The 27001-nt window shown below is 43.2% G+C and overlaps 1 protein-coding gene across 2 annotated transcripts in view; it reads right to left on the bottom strand.

The window, feature by feature from the left end:
- Positions 1-25838, bottom strand: part of CRHR2 (corticotropin releasing hormone receptor 2) — a 135942-nt gene extending 110104 nt beyond the window's left edge. Inside the window, exons 1-2 of one of the 2 annotated variants that reach the window (XM_015619948.3) lie at positions 25360-25838; positions 12483-12576 (exon numbers count right to left, since the gene is read on the bottom strand). In XM_015619948.3, the coding sequence (XP_015475434.1) occupies positions 12483-12576; positions 25360-25425 (160 nt within the window). In that variant the 5' untranslated portion in view covers positions 25426-25838. Of the gene's footprint in view, positions 1-12482; positions 12577-25359 lie in introns of those variants that run through there. The other variant, XM_015619950.1, reaches the window with a different exon arrangement.
- Between the last annotated feature and the right edge of the window lie 1163 nt (positions 25839-27001).

The raw sequence follows: 27001 nt of genomic DNA, 5'->3' as shown, positions 1-27001 counted from the left end.
ATTCCAGTAATTCTAGGATAATTCTTCAAAATGAACTTGCTGCTTTCCCTAATTGAACCCCTGTTGTTCAGAACAGCAATTTCCTTGGATATTTACTATTCAGTTTATTGGAGAAACACACAAAAATGCAAGCCGAGGGCTGGGAAATGTTGATGATACTTTAATTGCACTAAAATGAATGTAAGCAGAGAAGAGGATGATAAAAAAGAGGGGCAGAATTATTGTCTCTTAATTTTAGGCATCCACAGTGGAGAGTGAGTTTTATCTTCATTATTTTAAAATGTGGAAATGTCTGAATTTACTCAGACAAGCCTCTAACTTTCTGATCATTTTCTAATCATTTTCTGACTAGACATAATGGGAAGAAATTGATTTTCATGACATTTTTTCCTTTATGGATTTAATATGATTTTTTTTTTAATAAATAGATTTTCCAAGCTTGTAAAAATTTTTTCCTTGTTAAAGAAATACATTTACACTTACGGAAATCAAGATTTTTTTTTTAAATCTCTAGCAGTAATTGTTAAAAATGAAACACATTCCTATATCTGCATGATTTGGAGTAAAAATTGGTTTACTCTCACTTAGGCAATAACTAGCAACCAGAAGTATTAAGCTTTAAAGTAGGTGTTTTTTCAAAGTTTGTTTTTGCTTATGGGGAATTTTAAATTATTATTGCCATTTTGTTGGAAATTCCTAAACAGAAAGGAACATCAAACACTCTGGCTGTAATTATATTTACTCCTTGTGAATCCCTCAGTACATCAGGGGAACTGAAAGAAAATTTTTCTTGGAATATCCCATGGCAGCTGCTTCTCCATTCAGTCTTAAACCACTGAGCTTGTGCAGAAATGGCAGCAGAAGAAGAAAACCCTAAAAAGGCCCAGATATCCAACCATCCCCTGATCTTCAGAGCAAAGTCCAGGTCCTGCTCCACCTCATCTCCACCACCCCCCTCTTCCCAACAGCCCAGCAGGCTCCATAAGATGAATAAGGACTGGTGGGGACACCTTGAAAGCTGCAATGAGATGCAGAGGAGGACCTGAGGGTCCAAAGAGGAAGATGGAGTGAGAGATGGAAGTCTTACATCTCAGGAATTTGAGAAGGAGCAGGAAGGAAGAGGAAAGAGAGTACAGGAAAAGTCTGGAGAAGAGGAGAAAGACACACTCAGCTGTGCCCCAACTGCTCAGCCCCTCCCCATCCAGTGAAATCTCCAAATGAGCACTGAATCTTCACTGTCCCATCAACAGGGTATAGAAGGTGAAGGAAAACACTGACTCAGACTGCACTGACACGAAGAGAAATAATAAAAGAGCTTTGGAATGCAGCACTTCTGCTGCTTATTCATGGACACCCTGAGAGATTCCAGGAAGAGAAGTGCTGGATAGACCAAAGGCTGTCATGGTAACAAGGTTAGCAGCACTTCTGTCACACGTTAAACCCATACCTGCGTGTGCTGAGGTGTTTGGGCACGCTGTCTTTGAGGTAAATCCCACAGCTGACCCTCTCCTAGGCTTTGTGCCAGAATATTCTGCAACAGTTCAGTGAGGTCTGCCAGGACCAAAGTGACTCAAGAGCTTTCTTTAACTCACTTGGGCTGTGTTTCAGTTTTCCTTGTCAGGTTTGATCACATGGTTGAGACTTTCCAGCTACTGCTCAGATCACACAAAGGCTGGACATGGTCAGGTAAGACTTTTGCCATGCCCACATCCTTATTCTCTCCCATGACAGCCTTGCCCACCTTGCCTATTAATTAATTAAACAAATATATTTACCCTATAAACACACCCACAGCATTCCCCATTAACATTTCCATATCAATAACCAGCTGTATCCATGGCACAGATAAAAAGGACAGATGTTTTTATAATGCTGATCACCTTCCCCATGATCCACAAAACCTTTCAAATAGCATCTTTTGCAGGGCATAAAGGTGTTTTTCTGCAGCACAAAACACACCAGCCACTGTCAGTGTCGTAACACTGGATTTAATCCTATTTTCTCCATATCAACATATATAAGTGGCACACTTGATACAGGAAAAGAGTGGTTGTCAGAGCATGGGGCAGAGAGACAGGAACTTCAAACCCAGCTCCAGCTAATGCTGGGATGTTGGACAAGTTATCTCCACTGCCCTTACTTGAGCTTCCAGTAGTCACTGCATTATTCATTGTGAATACCTCAGCACTCCCTGCTCCAGAGTCATTACTTCTGTTCCCTGAAGCTTCACAGCAGCCACCAAAAATTCAGAAGGAATCCATTTTTTTAGCATGGATTATAACTGAGCTTCACCTTTGGGGCCTTCAGCATTTCTGAGGAAGATCAAATGAAGATATCAACACTTGAGAGATGCAGCTAAAAGCAAGAGAAGTTGCACCAATCAATTAGAAAGCTCTCAGGTTGTGTGTGGGCTTGCCAGGCTACCACGGAATATTTAAAACTTTTGCAATGAAAAAATGTCAGCTGCTTGCTTTTAATTGCTCTGGGTTCAGTCCCAACCAAGTACTGCAGGCAGCCTGCAGAGCAAGAACGCCTCAAGCTCTGATATTCCTCTGATGACTGACTTGGAATTTTTGGCAAATAATTTCATTTTTCATCTTTCACCATACACAGAAGAGAGGTAAAAATATCCACCCCTCAGCTTCCATGCATTCTGCTATTGCTATAAGTTTTTTTAGAATTTAAACTACACAGAGTTAATCAGAACAAAGTGTTTCTGTTTATTGTAACACTGGAAGCAAGAAATAGCTGCAAAATTGTGGACTTAAAATAATGCACCACAGTCAGGCCTCCTGGAATGAGATAAAAAGTTACAAAGTGCTCTGAAATCTGCAATGCAGATCAAAAATCGAGTATTCTTTGCTCATTCCATCTGTGGACTATGGACTGCAGAAAAACAAGGTAACAGAGACCATGTAATGCTGCATAGATTCTTATTTTCCTATGTGTTTTACCCAGTCAAACAGACACATTTATTTCATTGTCTTGTGGATGTTGATTAAATTCTGATGATTTTAACAGAAAAATAGGAGCCATAACAATTTTTACTGTGTATGTTTCAAGTGCTGCCCCGAGCTCTCTGTCTCCCTGTTGAAAAAGGTCATAAAATCTTATCCTCCAGGTAGGGGAAATAATAGCCAAAGATTTAATAACATGTATGGCTACATTAATTTTCATTGTCATCGTGTAAAAAATAATTGCTTTTTAAAAAGTACATATATGGGTGAGTTTCTGTATCACTTATCTCAGATTTGTAGCACAAGAAGCTGTTTTACAGCAACCTAAAAAAACCCCTGTATTTTTTTCTGCTAATAAAAATTTTACATTTGGATCTGTGGAGGTTTCATAAGAAATTAAATAAAAAAAGACCAGTAATCCATCAAAACAATGTGAGAGAACACCAGCCACATCTGAGTGAACTGGGCACTCACCCAAGCAGAAGTGACAAGCACTTTAGGTGGCAACAGTGGCATTAAAATAGCATTTCCCTCCTCTGAAAATCAAGACTTTTAAAACCTCTAGGAGTAATGGGAAAAAAACCTGGTGAGCATCCTGCATAAACAAATGCATAAATTAAGTTTATTTATCCATGAAGAAAATGAAGATCTGTGCAAAGTTTTAAATTAACTCAAACAAGAGAATAGATACATTTTTCTGGAGAGAAGTGAGCAAAAACTGCTGATGATGCTCCTAAATCCTAGAACTCAGAAGTTTACCCAGTGGTTACTGGAAAGACAGTTTCAGCATAATGATATTTTTAATTTCTAAAATAATCAGATATTGATATATATTTATATGTGTATATTTTTATACATATATAGGTATAGGCATTTTTAACAACCCGCAACAAATTGATTAGATAAGAAGCTGCCCATCTCAGTCAGAAAACTTGTGTTTAGCTGATACAAATTTCAAAGAGCTGATGCCCACTGAGGTGTGGCTACACACTGAGGATTCATCTAAAGATTTCACACCCACATTCACAGGGATGAACTCACCAGCACTCTCCTTGAACAGATTAACAGCAAAATTGCAAATACATCTCACTTCTGATATTAACTCTTTCCCCTTTATTTACACAGAAGGCAATGAGTAATAGTCTCCCACCTGCTGTGGAATTACCTCAGGGATTCTTTCAAAGAAAGAGCAGGTTCTTAGGAGAATGATTAATTTCCTGTAACTCTGGATATTGCAAAGTAGCAATCTACAGCTGAGCAGGCCTTAGGCTGCCTTTAAACTCAATAAATAAAAAAAAACAGGCTTGTTTAAAAATACCAGAACAGCCCTTTTGGTTCTGCCTGAGGGTCTACCTACTACATCTTCCAGTCTCCAGTAGTGGATATTTAGGGAACAGCATGGGGACAGGAGATAAATGAACACTCTCCCAGCTCCCATGTTCATCCCAGAGGATTTCCTGCACAGGACCAGGTTTCTCTGGCATGGTAATAACCCCCCTTGTATTTCACAGTGACAGCAGGCAAGAGATCAGCTCCTAAATCATTGGCCTGATATACCAAGGACACCTGCACAAGGTGCAAAGTGCACAGAGTGAAGAGGGAACCATGAAATCTTCTGAAGACTCCTGTTCCACATCAGTGGAGTTGAGACACCACCCAGCATTTTATACCCTTAGCAATCTGTTTCTCATTTGTGTCACCTCTTAGCTACTGGTATGTGCAACTTGAAATATCTGCATCCTTTTGTCTGACCATTTATATAAGCACAGCAGTAGCACGACAAAAAGAATGAATCTGCTACAAATAAAGATGCACAGAGGGTGAAGTGTTGAACAGTTCAAGTCCAAGTGGCTTACATAAACCACGTTAACATTTTCCATTATCTCCTTCTTATACAGCCAGTGTCCACCCTCTGACAGTTTAATGAGTCAGATGAATGCCTGGAGGGGGAAAAAACCCAACCCTTATAGTTCTTATTTGGTAATGGAATAAGAAAGCTGAGCAATGTAGAGCTGGAGCTTTACAGGTTGCTTTGCATTTTGACAAGCTTTAGTGCTTAACTATTTTTGTGTACATGGGACAACGGGCTGCCCAGGGAAGTGGCTGAGTCACCAGCCTGGAAGTATTTAAAAAGTGTAGATGTGGCACTTGGGGACAAGGTTTAGTGGTGGACTGGGCAGTGCTGGGTCAAGGACTGGACTCAGTGATTTTAAAGGTCTCAGACAATTCTGTTGTTCTGTGGTTCTATAGCTATACAATAAGGTGTTCTCATCTCAGGATTGAAGGCCAAGGCAAATTAATTCCCTGCATAACAGAGCTCATTCATCAGAGTTAAACCAAGTGATGCAACTAAGAGTTAAACAAGGAGCTGCCAGCTACAACTTTACAGCAGGTGATTTCTTCAAGCTGAATCTCTGATCCATTTTCAGTGTTCAAATTCTAGTTCAGGGTAAGCCAGAACAGCACCTGCAAGTATGAAGCATTGTTTCACTTTCTCATCCTCAAAGCAGCCACAGCTGGATTCTCAAACAGTTTTGGGCACATCTGGAACACACCAAGAACACATGGTGGAAGGTCAAGCTCTTTTTTTGCTGTCAGTAGCTGCTAGTGAAGGAAGGCAGCAGTGGTAGGCACAATTTTATACAGAGAGAACTACACAGAGTTCACCCTCACAGGGAAATGGATGGAGCTCAGCCTCACCCTGGTCTGGCTTTGTGGTAAATCTGGCTCTGAGTGTGGCTCAGGACACCCCTCCAAAAGAATCATGGAAACATCCACTTTGTCCAAAGCAGGGAGACAAAGCTGATGACTGTGTGTCAACAGGAGCACATCTAGAGGCTCATTCCTAACCTGGAAAGTCAACTCAGTCAGGGGTTCATGGGCACTTAACTGACATCAGAAACAGCAACAACAAAAAATTGCCTATTCCACCCAATCTCTCCCATTTCCTAACAACAGTTATCCTGCAGCACTGCAGATGTTGGACATCCTCTGAACCACCCTCAGAACACTGCTGTTGGCTGGTGGCTTTCCTCTTAGATTGGCCACAGTGTTATTTCAACCCTTGAAGGGCTCATCATCCCCCAAAGCCACAGAAAAATGCTGATTTAAAGGACAGGGAGTGTTTTCATTTAGGAGCACAGTGAGATGATTCTGTGTGAACAGAGAAGGCACTGTGGAACTTAACAAAGTAAGAGGTTCTGCAGCATGTATTATCATCTATCAAGTGTGCAAAAAATGGCATCTAATTTAGAAACCACTTTCAGCAAATAATGTTTATTGTATGAACTGTGTAAGTGTATAACCCTGTACAAATTCTGTATAAACAACTGTATAAATTCAGAGATTTGGTATATTTGATGGAGTGGGGAATTGTAACAGTCACTACTGAGGGTCTGCTGGGAATGCACCAGACACAAGTGACAGAGCCAGGACTGAGGTGTGCCACTCTTCTGAAATAAGAAAAAAACCCTCAGTGGTCTATTCCCAGGGTCTTTACATTCCTGTGTAATGTAAAATTCAAGGGCAGATTTGGTGCTTTACTGAGGCTCTGCAAAAACACCTTTCCATGGGGTCAAGACACTGGGGCAACTTCTTACTGAGACATGTTTCATGCTGAGAATTTTGCAGCCTCCCTCACACAGCTTAGAGATTTGTTGGTGTAAATTTGGAAGTACTCATCAGTCTCTGGACACCTAGGATAAATGTGAGAACCTTTAGATGTGTTTATCTATCTCATCCATAAATCATTTACCCAAAAAATAAAAGCCCAAACCTACCCTAAATATTTTGTTTCTACAGCAAATGTAGAAATTAGATGTGGTGCTTAGGGACATGGTTTAGTGGTGGATCTGGTAGTGTTGTATTTATGGTTGGACTGCATGATCCAAAGAGCCTTTTCCAACCTAAATCACAGAATAATTTGATTTGGAAGAGACCCACAAGGATTATCAAGTTCAGCCCTGATAATTTGATCAGAGATCAAACCCACAACCTTGGCATTATTAAATTTTTCTATTACTCTAAAAATCCTCTCTAGTGGACCACAAAACTTGCTGGACTGTCTACAGTTTCCTAATACACAAGGGATTTCCATACCCTTGGTTTGAAACTGCACCACACTCAAAAAAAAATAAATAAAAATGCAACTTTTTCATTTGAATTTGTAATACAAATTGTTCAACAACACCCAGCACTGTCAGCTTTATTTTGGGAAGCACAAGCAAGCAGAGCTAGACTGCCTGGTATGTCATTTGGGGCAGTGGGAAAGTAAACCAACATCATCACCTCTATTTAAATAGTGCTGTTGCAACATCTGAAAATAGGAAGCACTGGGAAGGTTGGTGTTGTCCAGCTCGAGTGGTGATGGTGCAAACATCGATGTGTGAGGTTATCATTCTGCCTGGGAGCAGAGACTGGGTGCTGTGGATGTCACCCTGTCCCCCAGGTAGCTGCAGGAGCAGCGTGGGGAGCTGCAGCCAGCAGGCTGACGCCAAGGGAGTGAAAGCATATGTGAAAATAAATAGCCCATCCAAGTCTCATTCCAAATGGGACTGCTCATTGATGTGGCCTGCTGGGAAAATCAGAAGGGAAGCAGTGAGAATTGCTGCCATACCATTACTCTGGAGGGATATTTAGGGATGTAATGATGCCAAATCTTCTGTTTCCAGGAAACAGAATAGTGTGATGTACAGAAATAAATAACCCCTGGAGCAGAGAGGGCCTCACCATCACACTTCAGGATGGAAAGCAAATCATCAAATATGCTTGTGTGTCATAAAACTTTCATCCACTAAAAGGATCATTGATCCAAGAATGATTGATTCGAGAATAATTGAAATTGATTATTTAAAACTAACAAGCCAGCCAAGAACAACACTATTCATACATTCCCAGTTTTGTGCTTCTGGAAGTGCTGGAGGAGCCTCTAGAATAAATCACTGTCCCAGCAACTGGGAAATTATGGCAAACTCCAAGTGATGTCAGGTTAGCTGGAGACTACTTGATGAGTGTCTTTGATGAGCTGTGGATCCATCCCTGGATCCATTCCTCCCATCCCCACCAACACTTTCCTCAAAGCACAGCTCCCCCAGAGACTTGAGGAAACAACACAGGACCAGTGTAAGCCTGAATTTGTACAGGTGGAATCCTGCACCACTCAGAATCAGGATGTTCACACCATTTCTGTGAGACAACAGACTGTCACTACCAAGTGACCAGAATGAGGGCAAGGAACCAAGCCCCAGCTCAAGAGGATCCAGTCACCAGGAGGAACAAATCATTTTTCCTTTCAGTGCATCCCAGGACTTCTTGAGATGAAATGCATGACATCTGATTTACTGCCTCGCCTTTACTGGATTGTCTGAATATGCTTAAACACCATAAATGCAAACTGCAGCCTTCAAACTGACTGAAGGGGAAGAAAGAGAAGAAAAACAGAGAATGTAATTTGTATACTGATACAGCACAGTAGCATTGGCCATCCACACGCTGGTTTATTTTTTTTTTGGACAAAATTCCTGTTTTCAGATGAATTATCTTTTGACATGGTCTTAAAGATTGTGTGGTCAAATGTGTCAACAGAACCAAGAGGGGGATCAAAACATTTCTACACAGACAAAATTAAGCAGGATCAAATGAAAGACAAGACCTGCAGTCTCTTGTGGAAGCACATTAGATGGGAAAGTCAAGGGATGTGAAGGGGAAAAATGCAGAAACATTCCACAATGCATGAAATATCAGTGTGAACTGAGGACCTCTGTTCTTTAAATTCCTATAAAAATTCAAGCTGTAACTCAGTGCCTGTATCATAGAGATATATAGAATTATAGCCACCAGCTCATCCTGGATATCACTGTAATTCTAGTCAAACCAGAACAGGAAATTACAGCATCAGAAACATCTTAAACTGAGTCCCCTAAAAAAACCAAATTCTGTCATTTCAACCAATTCCTATTACATATGAAAGCAAAGTAATAATTAAATACAATTTTTTTTCTTCAGGTTCACAAACAAAAAGACACTCCCCACCCGGAGTGGTGCATTTCTCCTGTTACTCAGATCTCTTCTGGAATGTTCCACGATCCCGGGAATTCCTGCTAGGCCATGGCCTTTGTGAAATGAGTTTGGTGGTGAATTGCTCCTTGACCCCACACCAAGGACTTTTGTGTGTCCAGGGTAGGAGCAGAGACCATGTTGGGTGGGGAATGATGGTGGAAATATTCAGTCAGACAATTCCCATGAAATATTCCCTGACAACCTTGAAACATTCCTTACCTTCCATTGTTACTGGAATTTTAAAAATTCCAGCAATTATCTACCCATATTGTGGCCAGGATGGAAATTTAGATACCAACAGAAAGAGTAGTCTGAACATTGCCATCTTATCTCTATGATTGACTATTGTAGTTGTAATAAATTCTACTGGACAGCCTGTGTAAAAGTTAAACTAGTCAGTGATTAGGAATGGCTAAAAATCTTGTGATCCACCTAGAAACGGTGAAAAAAACCCAGGTTGCTGCTGGTTCAGAAGATGTGTAAAAATTCCACCTGTGGTGAACTGGTGTTTATACAACATGCTATTAAGATCAACTTTTGCTAGGATTCATTTGATGATGGTGTTTTAGATGATGCAAATTAATTACATGAGTAATCCTTCAGATGTAAATGATTGACCAGCTCTGGGACTAAGACTGGACTGAGCTATGCCTGAGCTCTGGAATGAGTTCAACAAGCAAGGGAGGTCTACTCTGACCCTCATGACTCAGCAGAAGGGTTCCTTTTACCTTTTTGCATTTTTCATCCCTTTGTAAATCATTCTATCCCAATTCTAACTCAATTTTCCTCTGAGTGTTTCATCCATGTAAAAAGTGATAGAGTGGACCTTGACACTGAACTTTGCTAACTCACACTTCTAGAAATTCATGCTAAACATACTTTTGCTAATGGCTTTGATGATGATTCTGTAATGACCTAAAACCATTCATTGACAACACCATCAAGCTCAGGAACTGAATCCAGGCAATCATGAAGGTGCCATCCAGGGAATTTTCAAGGAAACGATGCCCAAAAGAGAAAATGAGTTATGTTGCTTTCCAACTCTGAAAAAAAGTATTTCTTGGTATAAATCGCTTCAGAATGAATTTACAATGTCATTCTCTCAGCCATTCTGTGAAATTACCCATGCATTACATTCTCAAAAGCATTTTATGCCATCTGTTTGGGATACTTAGTGTGAACATATTTGGGGGGTGAAATTAGTAATTATAAGAGGAGGAAATTAACATATTGGACTAATTAACAGCATCTTCTGGAAAAGAAACAGGGAATATAACGAATTACAAAGCTTAATGTTTACTGTTCTCCCAGCTAAATAAAGATTGTTCAATATGGCTCTCCTTGGGTTTCTTTTCTTGCTTCTTTTTTGTCCCCTTCTAAAATATGATATCTGCACTGTGTCAAAGAACAGGAGCCAGAGAAAAGACTCAGACACTGCAGGCTCTGTGGTCTGGTTCTCTCCATCCCCACTGCTGAATGGAGCTCACCAATGCTCCGGTGTGACACATCCTTGTCATTATCAGGGCTCAAAATGAGGGTTGTAACACAGCTCACCTCATTTTGGAATTGAAATATTAGAGCAGACTTAGTTACAGAAGCTCATTATCCTTGGATCCCAATAAAGAAAAAGCATTTAGTTTCTGCTCCATTTTAGGTTTTAATTTAGGATTAAAGTCTGCTTTGGTCTTTAACTGTACCAATAGTGCTCTACTGACCATGAAGAGGTGGTAATCATATTTCCCACCTCCATTTTTAGTGAGAAGGCTCAGAGGTGAATAGTGCAGACTGTTTGGAATATCCAGTTTTCATGGAGCACAGAACCAACATGTCATGGTGGTTTTAGAACCACCATATTCTTGTTGATGATCCACCACACTGAGAAAAGAACACTGGTCCATGCTATGCAAAAAAGTGGATTTTTGTCCCTAGGACATCCCAAAGTTCACCTCATGCTTATGCCTGAGGCTGACCATAGAGCAGACCTGGGGTTTATGATATTTGGGGTTTATTATATGTATGAACCCACTCTCAAAGCACAGAACGGGTTCACAGGATTTTAAAGTATGATAGGAAATGTTTGTTCTAAAAAAGCTGCAGGTTGGACTGAGTATAAAAATCAACTTCTATTAATTTCAGAACGTTGCTTTACCTCTGATCAGTGATACCTCACAAAGATAGTGGACTAGGAGAGAGGCTTCTGTGGCTCCTCCCTTCCCTTTTTCCACTAAAATTCTGTTTCAGTAGACACTGGAGAAAATTCCCTGTGTCCACACATCACATAAACAGCCCAGAAAATTGTATTTTGTCAACAACTGAAAAATAAATTGTTTGCTGACTTCTAAGACAGCCTGATGTGCTGAGAAACAAATTTGGGTTGTTTTTTTTTTTTCTAAAATAGAAGCTCTGCTCAAGGAGAAACACTTTATTAATAAATAGCAAGTTTTATGACAATATTTACAAACACATTCAAAAGGCAAGGAACACCTAAAAGAAAGGTCCAAATATAGAACCTCATTTATCTTCCCTTTGTTTTCAAACCTCATTTATTTCCCTTTGGAATGGAATAGATGGTCATTAAATTGATATAAACAAATCTGCTACACGAGGCAGAGTTGCTCCCTGGAACACAATGGCACCAACGGGCAGAGCTTGGGCCAGATTCATAATACAGATCAACACACCCATTTATATGCAAATTAAAGAGGCAGTTAAAGCTCCACAACTTTCACACTTCAGTCTGATATCTAGACCAGTTTACTGTCCTTAAGAAATTGATAAAGTCAGAATAAAACACCACTGATGTGACATATTTTACAGAAAGATTTTTAATTCCTGGAGCCTCATTTCAGTTGTCGTTTCCCAGGGTTGGAGAACTGGCTGAATGATACCTACATTATATTTTAAACTCCTCCCTCCATTAAGATTCACCAGGGAGGGAAAAAAAAGTGAGAAGGAAGGCAAGATCCTTAGTTTTCCTCCAGAAGCACCATTTATTGCAGCACAGGCCCCCCAGTCATGCTGCAGAGGAGTGGCTCTGAGCGTGCTTCTCCCATTCTCCCTTCTGAAACAAAGCTGGATTCAGCTTCACAGCTCTTACAGCATCATTTTCATGCTGGTGTATTTTAGCCAAGAGACAAGTGCTTTGTCCTGCTCCTAAAAACTGGTCTGGATAAATGGACAAGACACTTCAGCTACACTAATCTTCAGCTATCACATCACTCAGTGAGTACTGCTAATTCAACAGATTCAACTGTGAGAACGGGGTGTGAGCAGTAGCTTCAGGGGTGAAGCTCTCTCCAGGTGTGTGAAATTCCAAGTTCTCTTTGCTTGTCTCATTGTCACCAAGGAAAAGCCAAGGCTAGAGGCAGAATGTTTATCTCAGCAGGAAAAGATGTTCCTGGAGCAAGGACACTTTGAAAACAGATCCTCCAGTAACAAGAAGCCACCAAGAAATGGAGGAGTAAATACCTGTGACATTGGTGCGGGCTGACAAAGCTTCGCAGTACTTTTCCAGCAGAACAGACAAGGGCAGGTTCACAGAGGATTCACAGTGGAGAACTATCTGGATAAACAGAAAGAAACCAAGCAGGTAAAGCAGCAGCCTAGAACAGATTTTCTCATTCACGAGTACAACAACCCCCAGCAGTCTCAGAGCAGTTCCCACTCATGATTTATTCAGGCACAGACACCCCTGACATGGAAGGTTTGTGGTTATACTTGCTCTGCTCCAAGGCATCACATGGAATTCACCTGATTAATGCAGAAAACTGCAAATTAACCACCTCTTCTGGATCTCTCCTTGTGGGAGCTGCTCAGTGCCTTGAACAAAGCTCAGGATACACTTTGTCTCACCTCAAAGTTGATGCCTGAAATAGCAGAGCTGAATCACATCCCATTAAAGATCATGTGTTGAGTTTTTCAGTGAACTTTTAATTGGTATGTGGGTGCTAAAGATCTTTGCACATTCCAGAGATACAGCAATTGGCAAAGGGCAGTTCAGAGGGCTTGAAGAAGGGGTTTCCATGGGATATATAGGATAATTGGGCATCCCTGTAGGTGTCCTGTGGCTCTTTTTAGCCAATGAAAGCCACACAAGTTTCTGACCCTCAGCATTCAGGGCTGAGCCTTCTACTGAGAAAGAGCAGTAATGCCAACGTGGGCACTTTGAGAAAGCTGCAGGTTCAGTACAAGGCAGCTAACAACACCAAGTAAATTTTAGGAAATAGCGTTGAAAATCAATGGGGATATTTTAACTTTCACACTCTAAATGAAATTACTAAAGTGCCCATTGCAGACAGAGGAGAGAAGCCCACAGAGTTGTACACCAAAATATAAAGCCAAGTTGGGAATTCTGCTTGGAGCAAGAGAAGCTCTTGGAAAGCCCTTTAAGAAAGGCAGAACGAAACGTGGCAGGAAAATTCAGGAGCGACAAATCAATGACAGAAAATTCCATTTTCAAGCTGTGAAACAAAATCTTTTTGACTGTTTCTGAGGGGGATATAAAGCCATGGTATCACACAAAATACCTTTGCTTTTCTGTTTACACAGAATGACTCCAACACAATTCAGGCAGCTTTTACTCAGGGAAATAACCCTACTCATTGAAGGCTGATGCTTTATTTCAGTGCTCTAAGGTGTGTTAAGTGATTGAGGAACCCATTTTATGTCACTGAATTCTCTGTCACTTACTAAAAAGGAGGGTAAATGCTCATTTCAACAGAATCCATCAGCAATGTTGGTCTCTAAATAACAATAGCACCTTTTTCTACCTATTTCTCACTTTGCTGTTATTTTGCAAAATATGAAGTGTTTAAGTACAAACAGAAAGCCTTTCTCAGACTTCATTCTTTCCATACAAACTCCATGAAGGTTCTGTTTTGCCTCCAGGGAGGCTCAAAACTCCTGCCTCCCATAACAAAACCCCCATGCATGGTCAGATGAAGGAGATAAAGGTGGTAAATCCAGGTCCAGATTCCACCTCCCGAGGCACGCAGCTCCCAAACCCAGACTCTGCAGTGGCCACGTCTCATGTCAGACACAGTCATGGGAGTTCACACAGCAGAGACATTTCTTCCCCTCCATCCCTCACCCCTCTGCCACCTCCCAGGCCAAAGCACTGCCTCACTTCAAAGAAGAAACTCGAGCCATCCCGTGTACTGTAAATACGCTGCGTGTCCAGCTGTGCCCTCCCCAAGACGATGGGAAAGAACAGACAGAGGTCAAGCTCAGCACAGCTTGGGCAGGAATAGGAAAGGTTAAATGTCACATTTGCCTTAGGGTCAGCTCAGGTTAATTTGGCTGGGGGGAAAGGTGCCTTCCACATATTATGTTACTTTTGGTTTCATTTTCTCTCCTCTAAGCACAGGCAACAGCCTTGCTGTGCGTGAAACTTATTTTTTTTTAAAAATTGTGTTTAAAGAAGACAAATCCCAAAAGACTGAAAAACAACTCTTACTTAATAAAAAAAAAGAAAAAAAAAAAAAAGAGAGAAAAAAATTTCAGTAATGTAGAATTGTAAAGATAAATAATTGGGCCCATGATGCACAGAAATTATATTTTGAAATACTGAAATAATCGCTTTGGGTCACTAATGCATGACTTTACTCAAACTGCATTTCTCTTAAAACAGCTATTCCATAACCTCTGCCCACCAAATCAGTTCTTTTTTGTCCTGCAGATTTACCTAAATCATGCACAGAAATGTCCAACTTAATTCCTCTGAGCCACTGTGGACATTTATGAACAAATAAAACTCATGCACTGAGCCAAAGATTGAGGTGGAAATTAATCCTTTACTTTCCAGAGCAGGGACACCAAGTAAGAGCAGGCCAGCTCTGAGTCTTCAGAAAAAAATATACAGAGCCTTTGGTCAACTTCCCATTCACATCTGAGAGGACTTTGGGGAAAGGATGAATTGCTCTGTCACTGTCTGCCTCTCTCATGGGCATTTTGTTGGACCTTTCCCTTTAGATGTGGTCACTGCTCTTCATGAATTCATGTAAGATCTTTATCTCTGCCAGAGGATATAAACTATGAGACACAAGTGTTGCCTACTCTCAGTTCCTACTAGAATTTGTGGTTATTTCATCCAGGTTAGAGAGAATTTGTAACTTCATTTTAAGAAGAAATAACAAAGAGTCCTGGTTTGGAATACTGAGTTCCACTATGGAGCATTACAGAAATATAAAACCTAATGAACACCAGTGCTGTAAAAATTCACCTGCATGGGAGAGGTTGTTTTCTACTCCCAAACACGGAAGAAATGGCTAGAGGAATATAAAGGGATGGCTTTGGAATATAAACCAGCCCCCAAAGCTATGGATAAGCCAAAAATGTCAATACAAGCATGGGGCTACCACAGAGACACAGTGGAGCATCTGGTAAGATTAAATATCTCACCGTAGGTAGCAGCAGAGTGGGTGAAGTCAGCAGGAGTGAAAGCTGTAGAGAAGGACTGCAGTGGAAAAGGATGACCCACAACAGTGGAACTCCCCTTGCCAAGGTGGAGGTGAGTTTGGAGGCAGTGGATGCTGCCAAACGTGGACAGATGCACACACTCCCCTTTCCCATTCTCACACAAGAGTTCCCAGATGTCATATTCCAGTGCTCTAATAAAAGCACTTGTTAGGCCTCCCTGTCAAACATCTGCTGGTGGCATGCTGAGAGGTGCTGACATCTGACACAGCCTCAAAGCAACAGAGTAAAAACTCTTTCTTAAAAAAATGTAGTTTCTAGTGCTGCTGAGGTCCCAGAGAGATCCATCCCGTGGAAGTACAACAGCATCTCAGCAGAAAGCCACTCCCCAAAAAAGCAGTGGGATTTGTATTGGATAGCTTAGACTTAAAACAGAGAGAGCAACAGCTGAGCTGATCACAGGGATTCCTTTCAAATTCAGGAAGAGAAGCAAGAATTTTCCAGATGCAGTTCAACTGCAGTATTTTGAATCTGGAAATTGGAATGACCTCCACTGACTGCATCAGCTGGGTCTTATGCAGTGTAAGGACAGGGTCACTTGGATGCATCCTTCCTAAATTTTCTTTAGACACTACATATGAAAGGAGAGGTCAAAACATTCCTAGAGAGGATGGCTGCAGGAGACACAAGCACATCACCATCTTATTTAATCATCTGTGCTCCTTCTTCCACTGAGCAAGATGAAGTGACTTTCCAACATGAAAAAATGTGGGAGTTACCGACATAAAATGTGCTCAGTCCACAGCTGACAGGAGAAGGATCCATCTCATGTCTTCTCTGCCATGCAAGAATGAAGTCTTACCCTGAACTACTCATTTTGCTCTCTATAAAGCCAAAGCATTTTCCCCTCCTGAGAAACCACCTCTGGCAGTGGCAAGGATCGTGTCAGGAGGGTGTTTCTTCCTACCCTTCATCCCTGGGAACCTCCACTGCTCTTAAGATTCCTACTTCAGCTTTTCCCATGGGTTTCATTAAAATACCTGAGGCTGCAAATGTTACCTTGTTTCAACATCAAAATTGCAGCAAAACTGTATTCAGCACACAGAAAAACTGCTGCTAAGCAGCTTTGCCCCAGAACGCAGGGAAAAAAAAAAAAAAAAAAAAAAAAAAAGAGTGTGTGAGAAAAGGGAAACCTGCATTTAATTTTTAGTTCTTCAATCAGGCAATGCAAATAAATTCACTCCATGTCCACACTGAGATTGAGTTCTCACCCCAACTTCTGGGATGGATGTGCTCAGAACAGTGGCCCAATTAAAAGCAAAATTTTTTTTGTTTGTGTCCACAGAAGTTCATTTTAGGGAAACACAGCCATCTAACTCCACAATGAAAGTGTAATTAGTGAAAGAGCTCAGCGTAGAAAAATCAAAGCAAATCCCACACTTCCTTGACAAAATCCTTCCTCTGTTTGAACAAATTTTCCAGGGCAGGTGGGCATCTGGCAAGTTCTACATCACTGGTGTGTGGAAACAGATGCTTTGGGAGAAAAAACACCAGATTTTCCTTGGAATGCTGTTATAACAAATGCCAATTTTCATCTGAGCACTCTTTCCTTCTAAGAGATGGCAACACATGGGAGAGAATGAGGAGAGCTGGAATATTTGCTGACTACTAATCACCTGAAGGAATATGCACAATCAGAAGAGTGAAAGCTGCTACTTCAGGACAAAAACAGAGATTAGGACAGGAGAGGAGGGGAAAAATCATCATTATAGTGGCCAGAATGGATTTATATCCACTGCCATGTGGTTACTTCATCCACAAGATGCATCTGAAAGAGATGCTTATTAAAGAGCAGTATTCAGAGTGCCAGCATGTTGGAAATACTTTGCTTTTTGGAGAACCAAAAAGGTCAGGCCTCCACATCAAGATGTCTCTGGCCTTTCTCAACGCAGTAACTTAAAATCACTCGTGCAGCAGCATTTGGCAGTGTACAATTGTCTGGCTCGGCTTCACCAGAAAAATAATTTCCATTTGGGATAGAAAGTCTAAATACAAGTTTTCACAGGAGCCTGCAACCTGAAACCTGAGCCAGCTAAGGTTACAGTAAAGGGAAAGACTCTGAGCACTGTTCAAGAAAAATAGGCTCCTTTTCAAGTCATCCTTCAGCTCTTTAAACTCCCTCTGAATTAATCCAAGTGGCCACATAAAACATTGCTACTTGCTAGAGAACACCAAATGCTCCAGGAGACACTGCTCCATGATCTTGGAAGCCAGATGTATTCTGCAGCTCTTCCAGGAAGTCTGGAAAAAGAGACTGAAAGTCTGCATGGAATGGGAATTAGGACCCCACTTCAATAAAGCAACTAAACACATGCTCAGTTTTAAGGCATGAAATTAAATCAATCTTTATGCAAAAATAAATTTAAAAAAACAACAAACCCTCGAGCATCTGCTGCGCCTAGCCCACCAATGAACTTCACTGCTGTCTTTGAAACTTGGAGATCTGCCTTCAGTGAGCACTGCCTACATGCTCTGCTGAAGCAGCTTTGGAGAGGAGGTTCTTTGTCCACTGAAAGCCACGCAGGTGCTGAGGGATTTTCTACGTCATGAGGTGCAAACCAAACCTGGTTAAAGCCATCCATGAGCTGCACTTGTCCAACCAGGTCTCTGAGCCTTTCCAAAGCAACCTGAGATGCTAAAAATGGGCATAACTGCATTTGAATCACAAGCTGCAACTCTCCTGAAATGAAACTGTTTAATGGAAAGACTTTTCAGTTTCACGTCCTTGAAGAGTTTTTTGGTCATTCCCCACACCTGTGGGTATCATATTCAGAGCCTGGAAGGGGAGAAAGCCCCTCACAGCACTCTGCCTTCATGTCATGTCTGCCCCCTCCTTAGGTGTGCACACCAAACCTGTGAGGTCTTTTTTCCCACCCAATTCCCATTCCTATGAATCCTCTCAGCAGCTCCAATGGGATTCACCTCACACCCCTGTTCCAGAAGGCTTTGCTCCAGGCTCCCTAAGGCTCCGTGGGAGAAGGAACCCTTGTCAAGGAACAATCCATCACTTGTGCTTTAACCATGGATGAGATAATTGTGCACTGGAGATAAAACACCCAGGGAATCCAGAGTAGCTCAAGTTTACAACTCCTGTTTACCCAAGTGAATGCAAATACCTCCCTCATCTAACTCTTACCTACATGCAGAGCCTCTGCAAGGATCATTCACCAATCCATAGTCACACTTCCAAAGCCACCCCTCACAGGCTCTCCCAGCTCCAGCTCAACAAATCTGAGCTCCTAACCTTTGTTTTTCAGGTCTTTGCCACCTGAAAAAGGCAAAAATCCATCTGGATCAAGACTTTATCAGCTAATGGTATCTGCTCAGCTTCCCATGGAATGTCAACAGAAGTACCTCTGAATGCTCCACAAAATTTCCTGACAGGGATTTAAAAATGAGCCAGTGAGGTGGCACTGGGTATCAGCAGTGAACTTTCTCTCCATTTTTTTCTTTCCTTAAAGTGCCAAATCTTGCTATGGAGCACACTTTTAGATTTGAAAACCAAGTATCACAGTGAAATTTAACTCCAGGTCTGGAATTATCTTTCACTACCTGAAGGGGAATCACAGACTCTTCTCTGAGGAGTCAGATTCCTCTCAGGAGCTGACAGCAGAGCAACAAGACAGGCATCATTCACAAGTTGAAGTGAGGGAAAATCTCACAGGACATAAAAAATTATGCACCATGACAACGACTAAGCATTGGAAAAGAAATGTTGTAAAAAGACATTTCAGAGATGTTGTGAGAGCTCCATCTTTGCAGATTTTCACAGCCTAACTGGATGAGATTGATTTGGTTTTGGAACTAACCCTGCCTTGAGAAGGTGACTGGAAAAGGGACTTCTGGCAATCCCCCCCAGCACAAATTATTTTTTCATTCTTTGATTCTATATGATCTATAGTCCCTCTGGTATAAAGAACCACAGATAACAACTACTCCCCATACCTTTCAATGGGCAACGCAGTAAATAGCTTACAGAAGTACCTTGAACAATAATCAGCAATCCAGAGGCTCTGAGGTTTCTCTCTCACTCATCTTTCTAAGATTTTTTTTACTCTATTCAAGTAATTATAATTGAAATATTATGAAAATACTATGAAAAGACATTTTTCAATTATTACTGTATTTAAAGATAGAATTTTCTTTTAATTTTTTTTTTCTTTCTGAAGGAAAGTACTGCATGTCTGACAAGACTTCAAAATCCTCATGAACATACTTGTTCTGATAAAGTAGGGGATTCTTCCACTTTGGAAATTGTCTCAAATTCAAGCTGGACTAAACAGCTGATCTCCCAGCAGGTAAGTTTTGAGGCAGGATGAGGAAAGATCCTCAGTGCATCTGACTGGAAGCACACCTGGTGAAAATACTTTCCTGAGCTCTGAGGCACCATGAGGGACACCCTGGGCTTCCTCTCTGCTTTGAAAGTGCCAACTGATAGCAGAAGGAGCAGCCTGGTCCCTGGCAGGGATGTTTGCCCATGAAAAGGCAAGCATCAAGGGAGGAGCTGTGATGGCCACACTGCCCAGCACAGCCCTGGAGTGGCTCAGGAGCCTCTGCTGGCCTGAGCCCCCTGAAACCCAAGCCATGCCTGGGCCTGGGATCTGCTCCTGCCACTCAAAGGGAATTGATACCTCAGCGAGCAGAGTCTGGCTGGCAGCCCCACAGGAAACCTGTTCAGGCCCGTCAGCACACTTCCTTTCCTTCCCTTTTGCCTCCTTTCCTTCTTCCTTTGTGCTGGAAAATCCACCCCTGCCAGAGGACAGCACTACCCAAGCTATGGCAGTGCAGGGGTAACAGCACTGAGCAACTCTCCTGCATCCCAGGGACCTGGGGAACAGCAACAGGGATTATCCCACAGCCCTGGGAAGCAAGTGGCTCCTCTCCAGTCCTCTGGCACTTCAGCTACTATTACCAGGGCAAGGGTTTAGCATTGCAATGAGGACAGCTAATGTATTTTAATCTCCATCTGCATTACTCACTATTTACTTTCCCGGCATACACAACCCAGAGTGGACAATTACTCAGCCAGCATTATGCAAAAGTTTATAGAGCTTTAATTTGCTTCATTTAATTACTTTCATTTTCTTACAGCTTCATGGAAGAAGTACTTTTCATGCTCTTGAATTATCAAATGGATTTTCTTTCTTATTTAGTAAAAACATGCTGAGTTTCTGTGCAGGCACATGAGGCTTAAGGGATGTTTGGAAAGGCAGATTCCAAGTTCTCCACCCATTGAGCTCCACACCAGAGCTGCCAATCTGGGGAAGGAGCAGCACACTCCCAGCACCAGACCCTCAACATTGGCTCCTCTGCACAGCAAGGAGGGATTTGGGAGCCAGAGATCAGGACAGGACATTGAAATCCATCTCTGTGAGGTGGTTTTCTCTCTCCCTTCCACAGCCCTTTCAAAATGGACCAGCCTTTGGGAAGATCCAGCAGAACATCTGCTTGTGAGAGCCAACACAGATGAACCCAGCGCCAGAGAACTGAGCAGTGCTTACCACAGAACAGGCTCCGTGTCAAAGAGCATTGCAGGGAGCATCTCACAAACATCCCCAAGCTGGCACCATGAGCTGGAAATTAAATTTTCATGTATTTGGATGTGAGTGATGAGATTCAAGCAGTCACCTGAAGGACAGTTCTGTCTGTTGATTGATCTACTTTCTATTTGTCTTCCCTGGTAATGAGGACCACAGCCAAATTTATCCAACTTCTCAGAGAAGACAATTAAAACATTTTACCCAACATTTCCCAATTTAAATCAGTTACTTTCAAAGCTGTTGAGATTAAAAGAATTATTAGCAGTGAAAGAAAGCAATTCTGTATAAAGAAATAGTTTGATAAAGCAAACCATCATGAACTATTTAATTGTCATGAATAGAAAGACAAGGAGGCAAAGACAATGTTTATGCAATGCTTTAACACAGGACACTGAGTATCCACATGAGGCAGGGAGGTCAGAGTGGCTCGCTGGACAGCTCCAGCTTTACATCCAACAATTAATGTTTGCACTTCAAGGAAGAGCAGACTACATTTGGGATTAAAAGTGGTGTAAATTACAAGAAAGAAGGACGTGGACACAATCTGTTACAATTTATAGACACGGTGTGGAAAAGGAAATTCCTGCACCAAAGTCATCTGCTGGATAAACTTTTAATCTAGAGTAAATCAGCTTTCCCCCTAAATCTTCTTGGGTTTGCAGTGCTGCAAAACCTGAAAGTGATATAAACTAAAAAGGAACAGATTCAGCAGCATGTGCAGCCTGTTGTTACCACCCACACTTCCTCACCTCCCCCTCTCCCCAAAAAATAAGATCTGCAGAACTATTAAAAGAATCTAGAAATGTGCAAATGTTTGTTCTAATACAGTATTTTTAAAATATTTGGTTTACTAATATATGGGGCAAAATGAAAATAAAAAGAAAACAAAAAATGCATCCTTAATAAGTCCGTATGATCTACTCCCCAGCTTTTCTCGTGGTGAATCTCTCAGTTCAGCACATCAGCAGCAGGAACCCACAGTAATCCCTGGCACAAAGAGCTGATCACCAAATTCAAAGCAATAAAGAGTTGGCCTTAGAGGAAAACCTCTCCCTGGGGCACTCATGGTGAGCACAGAGCAATGGCAGCACAATGCTCTCCATCTAAGCCAATAAATCAAGCAATGCAAAGGTCTGTTTTAAGTCTTTAATCACTTCTACTGCTAAATTTTTAGAATGGCTCCTGGCCACATTTCTGCCCCAGGCAATCTGGTGGTATCTCAAACACTTCCTGGGAATGATCTGGGAGCTAAGGGAGCACCATGGACCAGCTCTGTGCACAGTCTGCACTGCATCTCCTTGGTTTAGAAGCTGAAGGAGCTCTATCACATGAGCACAAGTCACTCTCTGGCATTTGTTTCTGAAGGCTGGAGAGCTTTCCTGGAGATAGGATAGACTGTAACAGTGGAGTTAGAACCTGTGAGGCTGAAATTAAAATTCTGCATCTGGTAATGCACAGCCTGCAAAGAGATCCCTGCTCTCTCTTCCTCCACAACCATGCTCTGGTTTAGAATATGAAGGTCACAGAGTTTAGAGGACTTGATCATGACATTTCCTCTGCTCTTGACAGGATAATAATATGTAAGCAGATGCCTTATATGCACAAAAGCTAAAGCTGCTTTCTTGCTGGCTAAGGGCAGAGATGAACATCATCACTGAAATGTTTTATGGCAAAACTTCAGCCAGCCAACCCCAGCACACAGCCACCTCCCTCCAACACCCAATAACTGCCATGGGATGGTTACAGACCAAACCCTGACAAAGTACTGCTCCAGGAAAGGCTTCTCCTGATGAGATGTTTATGCTGTATTAATTCACAATAGGGCTGAATTTTGGCAGCCTCAGACCAGGAATACTATTTAACCTGTCATCACTGGCTGATACACTCACGCTGCCCAGGCTCTTTTAACAGCTCCAGGAGAACAAATAAATGATAGCAAGCTTTGCTTTTGGTTTTGATGAATAATCCCCCCCCTCTCCAAATTGCGTGAACTTAGCAAGGACTTTATATAAAAATGTCATAAGACCCATTTGCCTTCGTTTTATGGTTTGTTTTTTGTTTCCTACATTCAGTCAAATGTGTTTTCAAGTGTATCACACGTTCAGAACTCCTTTAAGAGAACATAAATCTCAGCTCAAGTCTTCACCCTTTTGCTGACCAGCCCTGTGAAATCTGTCAGGTCATTTGCACCAGCATTTTCATGTGGCAGATCTAATTCTGTAGCAGAAACCTGCCTCATCTCGTGGGCGTTGCAAACCTGCAGCTCCCATAAAACACAATTACTCGGCTGCTGTGAAAACTTAAACTCCCTTAATTGGGTGAAGGCCTGCTCCCACAAGCAGCTATTTCTTTCCTCAAATGCACAAATGTGAATAAAGTCACTGACTTAGAGTCTACTTTCGAGTGTTTTCAAGTTAAATGAGAACTTAAGAGCTTTGGCTTTGAGCCAAAGCTTTAAAACACTGCTCTTAAGCTTCTTGGTGCAAAGTTCCCTCCAGATGTAAAGCAGAGATCCAGATTTACTGACAACATCCAGGGATTTAAACACTCCCCAAAGGAGCAGCAAAAGCTTCTGCTACAGCTGGAGCAACCAGAGCTGTTCTGAAGCTGAAGATTCAAAATATTTCCCATTCAGGTATACATGAACCTCTGTCAGATGCCAGCATGTTCCAACCAAACAAGTTCCTCTATAAAAAAAAAAATAATACACTCAGTGTTCACATTTATTGGACTAAACACATTTTATGACTTTTTGATCCTTAATCTACTTTTTTTTTCTCCCTTTTTTTTTTGAGGCAGCTTTGTTTTCAAAGCAGAGAAGTAACTACCAAAATTTGCAGAAATAATTCAAATGAAAAGTTGCAGTAGAACTGGAAACCTGGAAAATCCATAGATTATATCCACAGAGGAAACACATGAAATTTCTTGGTTCATTGAAAATGGATTAGTCTGGCTAAATGCTCAGTACCTGAGTACTTCTGATAACCTCACTGGCAAGTCCCACAGTCTAAAGACAAACAGATATTTCTATGGACCAAAATAAATCAGTAAAAGAAAACACAGCCTGGGAGAGAAAAGGGACTACAAAAAAAGATCAGGAAGAAGTGGGGTTGAAAACAGCAAGTGTGTTTTCAGCCCATGCCACTGTGATCCCATGTGCACTGATCTCTTCCTTCTTTTGGAGATTAAAAAAGCCTGACACTGGCGGAGGTGAGAAAGTATTCTCTCACTTCTAAGAAAGCTACTGCAAAAAAAAAAATTAAAATTAAATTGTTGCTTGTCTCTGAAGCCTGTTGTTGACCTGGCTTTTATCCTTCTTTCTAAATTCGAGAGGGGAGAAAAAACCAAACAAACCCCTGAAATAAACAAACAAAACCCCAGAAAAAAATCCAAAACCCAAAGCAAAGCAAAATAGACAGAACTTAAGGAAACAGAACAGTTTTTCTTTCTTTATCTAAGGAAATGTTAAAGATAGACCAATTACACTGTGGTTCAGTAGGGTCACTGCCACTTTTTTTTAAGCTGTGGGAACAGCCTTTACAAATTCTGCACAGGTTCAATGCTGCTTAACCTCTCACGTTTTCTTTTCAAGTCTGGCTTAATCACACTTGAAACCATCGCTCAAAACAAGCCACAAAAAAGCACTGGGAAAGCTTTTGAAATCTAGTCCGACCTGATCTCCACCTCATCCCAGCATCTCCCAGGGGGATGCTGGTGATGGAGAAGGACCAGGTGGAAAAGCTTCCTGCGCTTTCACTCTGGAGAAAGTCGGAGCAAGTGCTTGGCAGGGTGCGTGGGCTGAGCCCTGCCCATCGCCACCCCTGAGTGCCGATCCCTGCTGGAGCGCAGGGTGCCCGGAGCGGCACCGGGACAGAGCCCGGGGACAGCGGCCGGAGCGGAGAGACGAGAGGGAAAACCCCTTCCCGCTGGGGCAAGGAGCTGCCGCCACCCCAGCGGGTCCCTGTGCTGGCACCACTTCTGGCAAGCAAAGGCGGCTGTTTCACAGGGAAGGGGACACTAAAAATGGCCCAGGGGCTCTGAGGGAGACCCAGAGGGGAGCGGGCAGAGGGTGTCTCTGAGAGCATTTGTGATGGAGCAGGAAAGGGCCGCGGGGCCGGAGGATCCCCGAGCAGCACCTGCAGGGAGCGGTGCCCGCCCGGGCTGTCCCACAGCCGGGGACGCACCTGCGAGGGCGCGGGGCACGGTCCCCACACGGAGCCCCGAGCGCCCGGGGCTGCCCCGCTGCGTTCCCCACGACCCTGGGGCGTCCCCCCGTTCCGTCCCCGTCCCCGGCCTGCGCCCCCCGCCCCGTCCCCGTCCCCGGCACTTACGGGCAGGAGCAGGAGCGCGGCGGCCGCTGCCGCGGGGAGGCTGCGCTGAGGCGCCCGTCCCGCCATGAGGGCTCGGGGGGTGCCCGGGGCTCAGCCGGACCCTCGGCGCTGCCCTGGCGCCGGCATCGCCCCCCGCCTGCCGCCCTTGACCCCGGCCCGCCGTCCCAGAGCCGAGCCCGGCGCTGCCGGCGCGTCCCAGGGCAAACCCCCGGCAGGGAGGGAGGGAGAAGGGGGAGCCGAGCCCGCCCTCCGCCCAGGATTCCTCGGGGATGGAGGCGGCGGGGGGCCCCCGGGGGAGCGCGACCCTCACAGCCTCCGGCAGCGAGGGGGACCGTGCTCTGCCCCGGCTCCGGGCGCCGGGGGGTTCCCCCTCCGTCGGGAGCTGGGTGGAAGCGGGGCCGCACCGCCCGCACTCGTCCAGCAGCACAGGGGAGCCCCCTCGCCGAGCTCCGAGAGTGATGGAGATCCCTCTTCCCCCAGCACTGGGGACGCCTTCCACACCAGCTTCCAGAAATAACGGGGATCCTCCTCCACCCTCCCATACACTGGAAATTCCACTGCCTCCAAAGCGTCCAGCAGCGAGAGGATTCTCCCTGCCCAAAACTCTGGGTGCTGTGGGGATCATTTTCCAAAATTAGGTGCAATGGACGCAGAGCCCCACAGCCCCCCCAGGAACATTAATAATCCCTTCACCACCACCCCATTCTGCCAGGCATTAGGTAAAATGTTAACCCCACTGCCTGAAAACTTTCAGGAGCAACAGGCTTCCCCCAGTGCCCAGGTACAAACTGCATTGTGCACACAGTACATTAGAGGTGTTTCATAAAAGCAGGGAGAGCAACTCTTTGCTTGAGCACATAGGATGCTTTTTAAGCTAGAAGTTTAGATTAGATGCTAAGAAGAAATCTTTCTCTGTGAGGGTGGGGTTGCCCAGAGGAGCTGTGGCTGTCCCATCCCTGGAAGTGTCCTAGGCCGGGTTGGACGGGGCTTGGAACAACCTGGGATAGTGGAAGGTGTCCCTGCCCATGGCAGGATGGTTGAAACAGGATGATCTTTAAGGTCCCTTCCAACCCAAGTCTTTCTATGATTCTATGTCAGCCTACAAGGCTGAGAAGGAAAGGAAGAATCCTCCCTGACATTGTGCACTGTGAACTACCTGCCTGTTCTCCAAGAGTAATGGGACACCCCTGAAGCCCACCATGAAACATTACCAGGTGTGATGAGGCCCTACACCTCCAAGATAATGAGAAGCAAATTTCCAATCTTCCCCTGTACCCCAGGGCAAAAAGGTTCTGGCTTACAGGTCACCAAATTCATCAGCACACCTTTCCCAAAGTCTCCAAGACTGTGGGGCACCTCCTCTGCTATTCCCAGCTGCCATGGGAAGCCCTTTCATCCCCAGCACCAAGCCTTTTAGGACTCTCCAGTGCACGTACACACTTCTATCCAGGTAACCCCAAACCTGTCTGTTTGGCTGATCCTTGCACACTCGGTTTATGAAACAAAAGACATTTGTCCCACTCTTGTGTACAGATACTTGCCAGGCTAGACCCCTGTGCAAGGAAGGGCAGAGCAACGTAATCCCTCATCTTCCTGCTGACTTGCCCAAGGAGCTTCTGGCTCTGTGGTTGCTCTGGGATGG

This window comes from Parus major, chromosome 2 (assembly GCF_001522545.3).
Source record: "Parus major isolate Abel chromosome 2, Parus_major1.1, whole genome shotgun sequence".
Lineage (NCBI taxonomy): Eukaryota > Metazoa > Chordata > Aves > Passeriformes > Paridae > Parus > Parus major.
The sequence above is the reverse complement of the archived record's forward strand: the minus strand, read 5'-3'. Positions and strand labels throughout refer to the sequence as shown.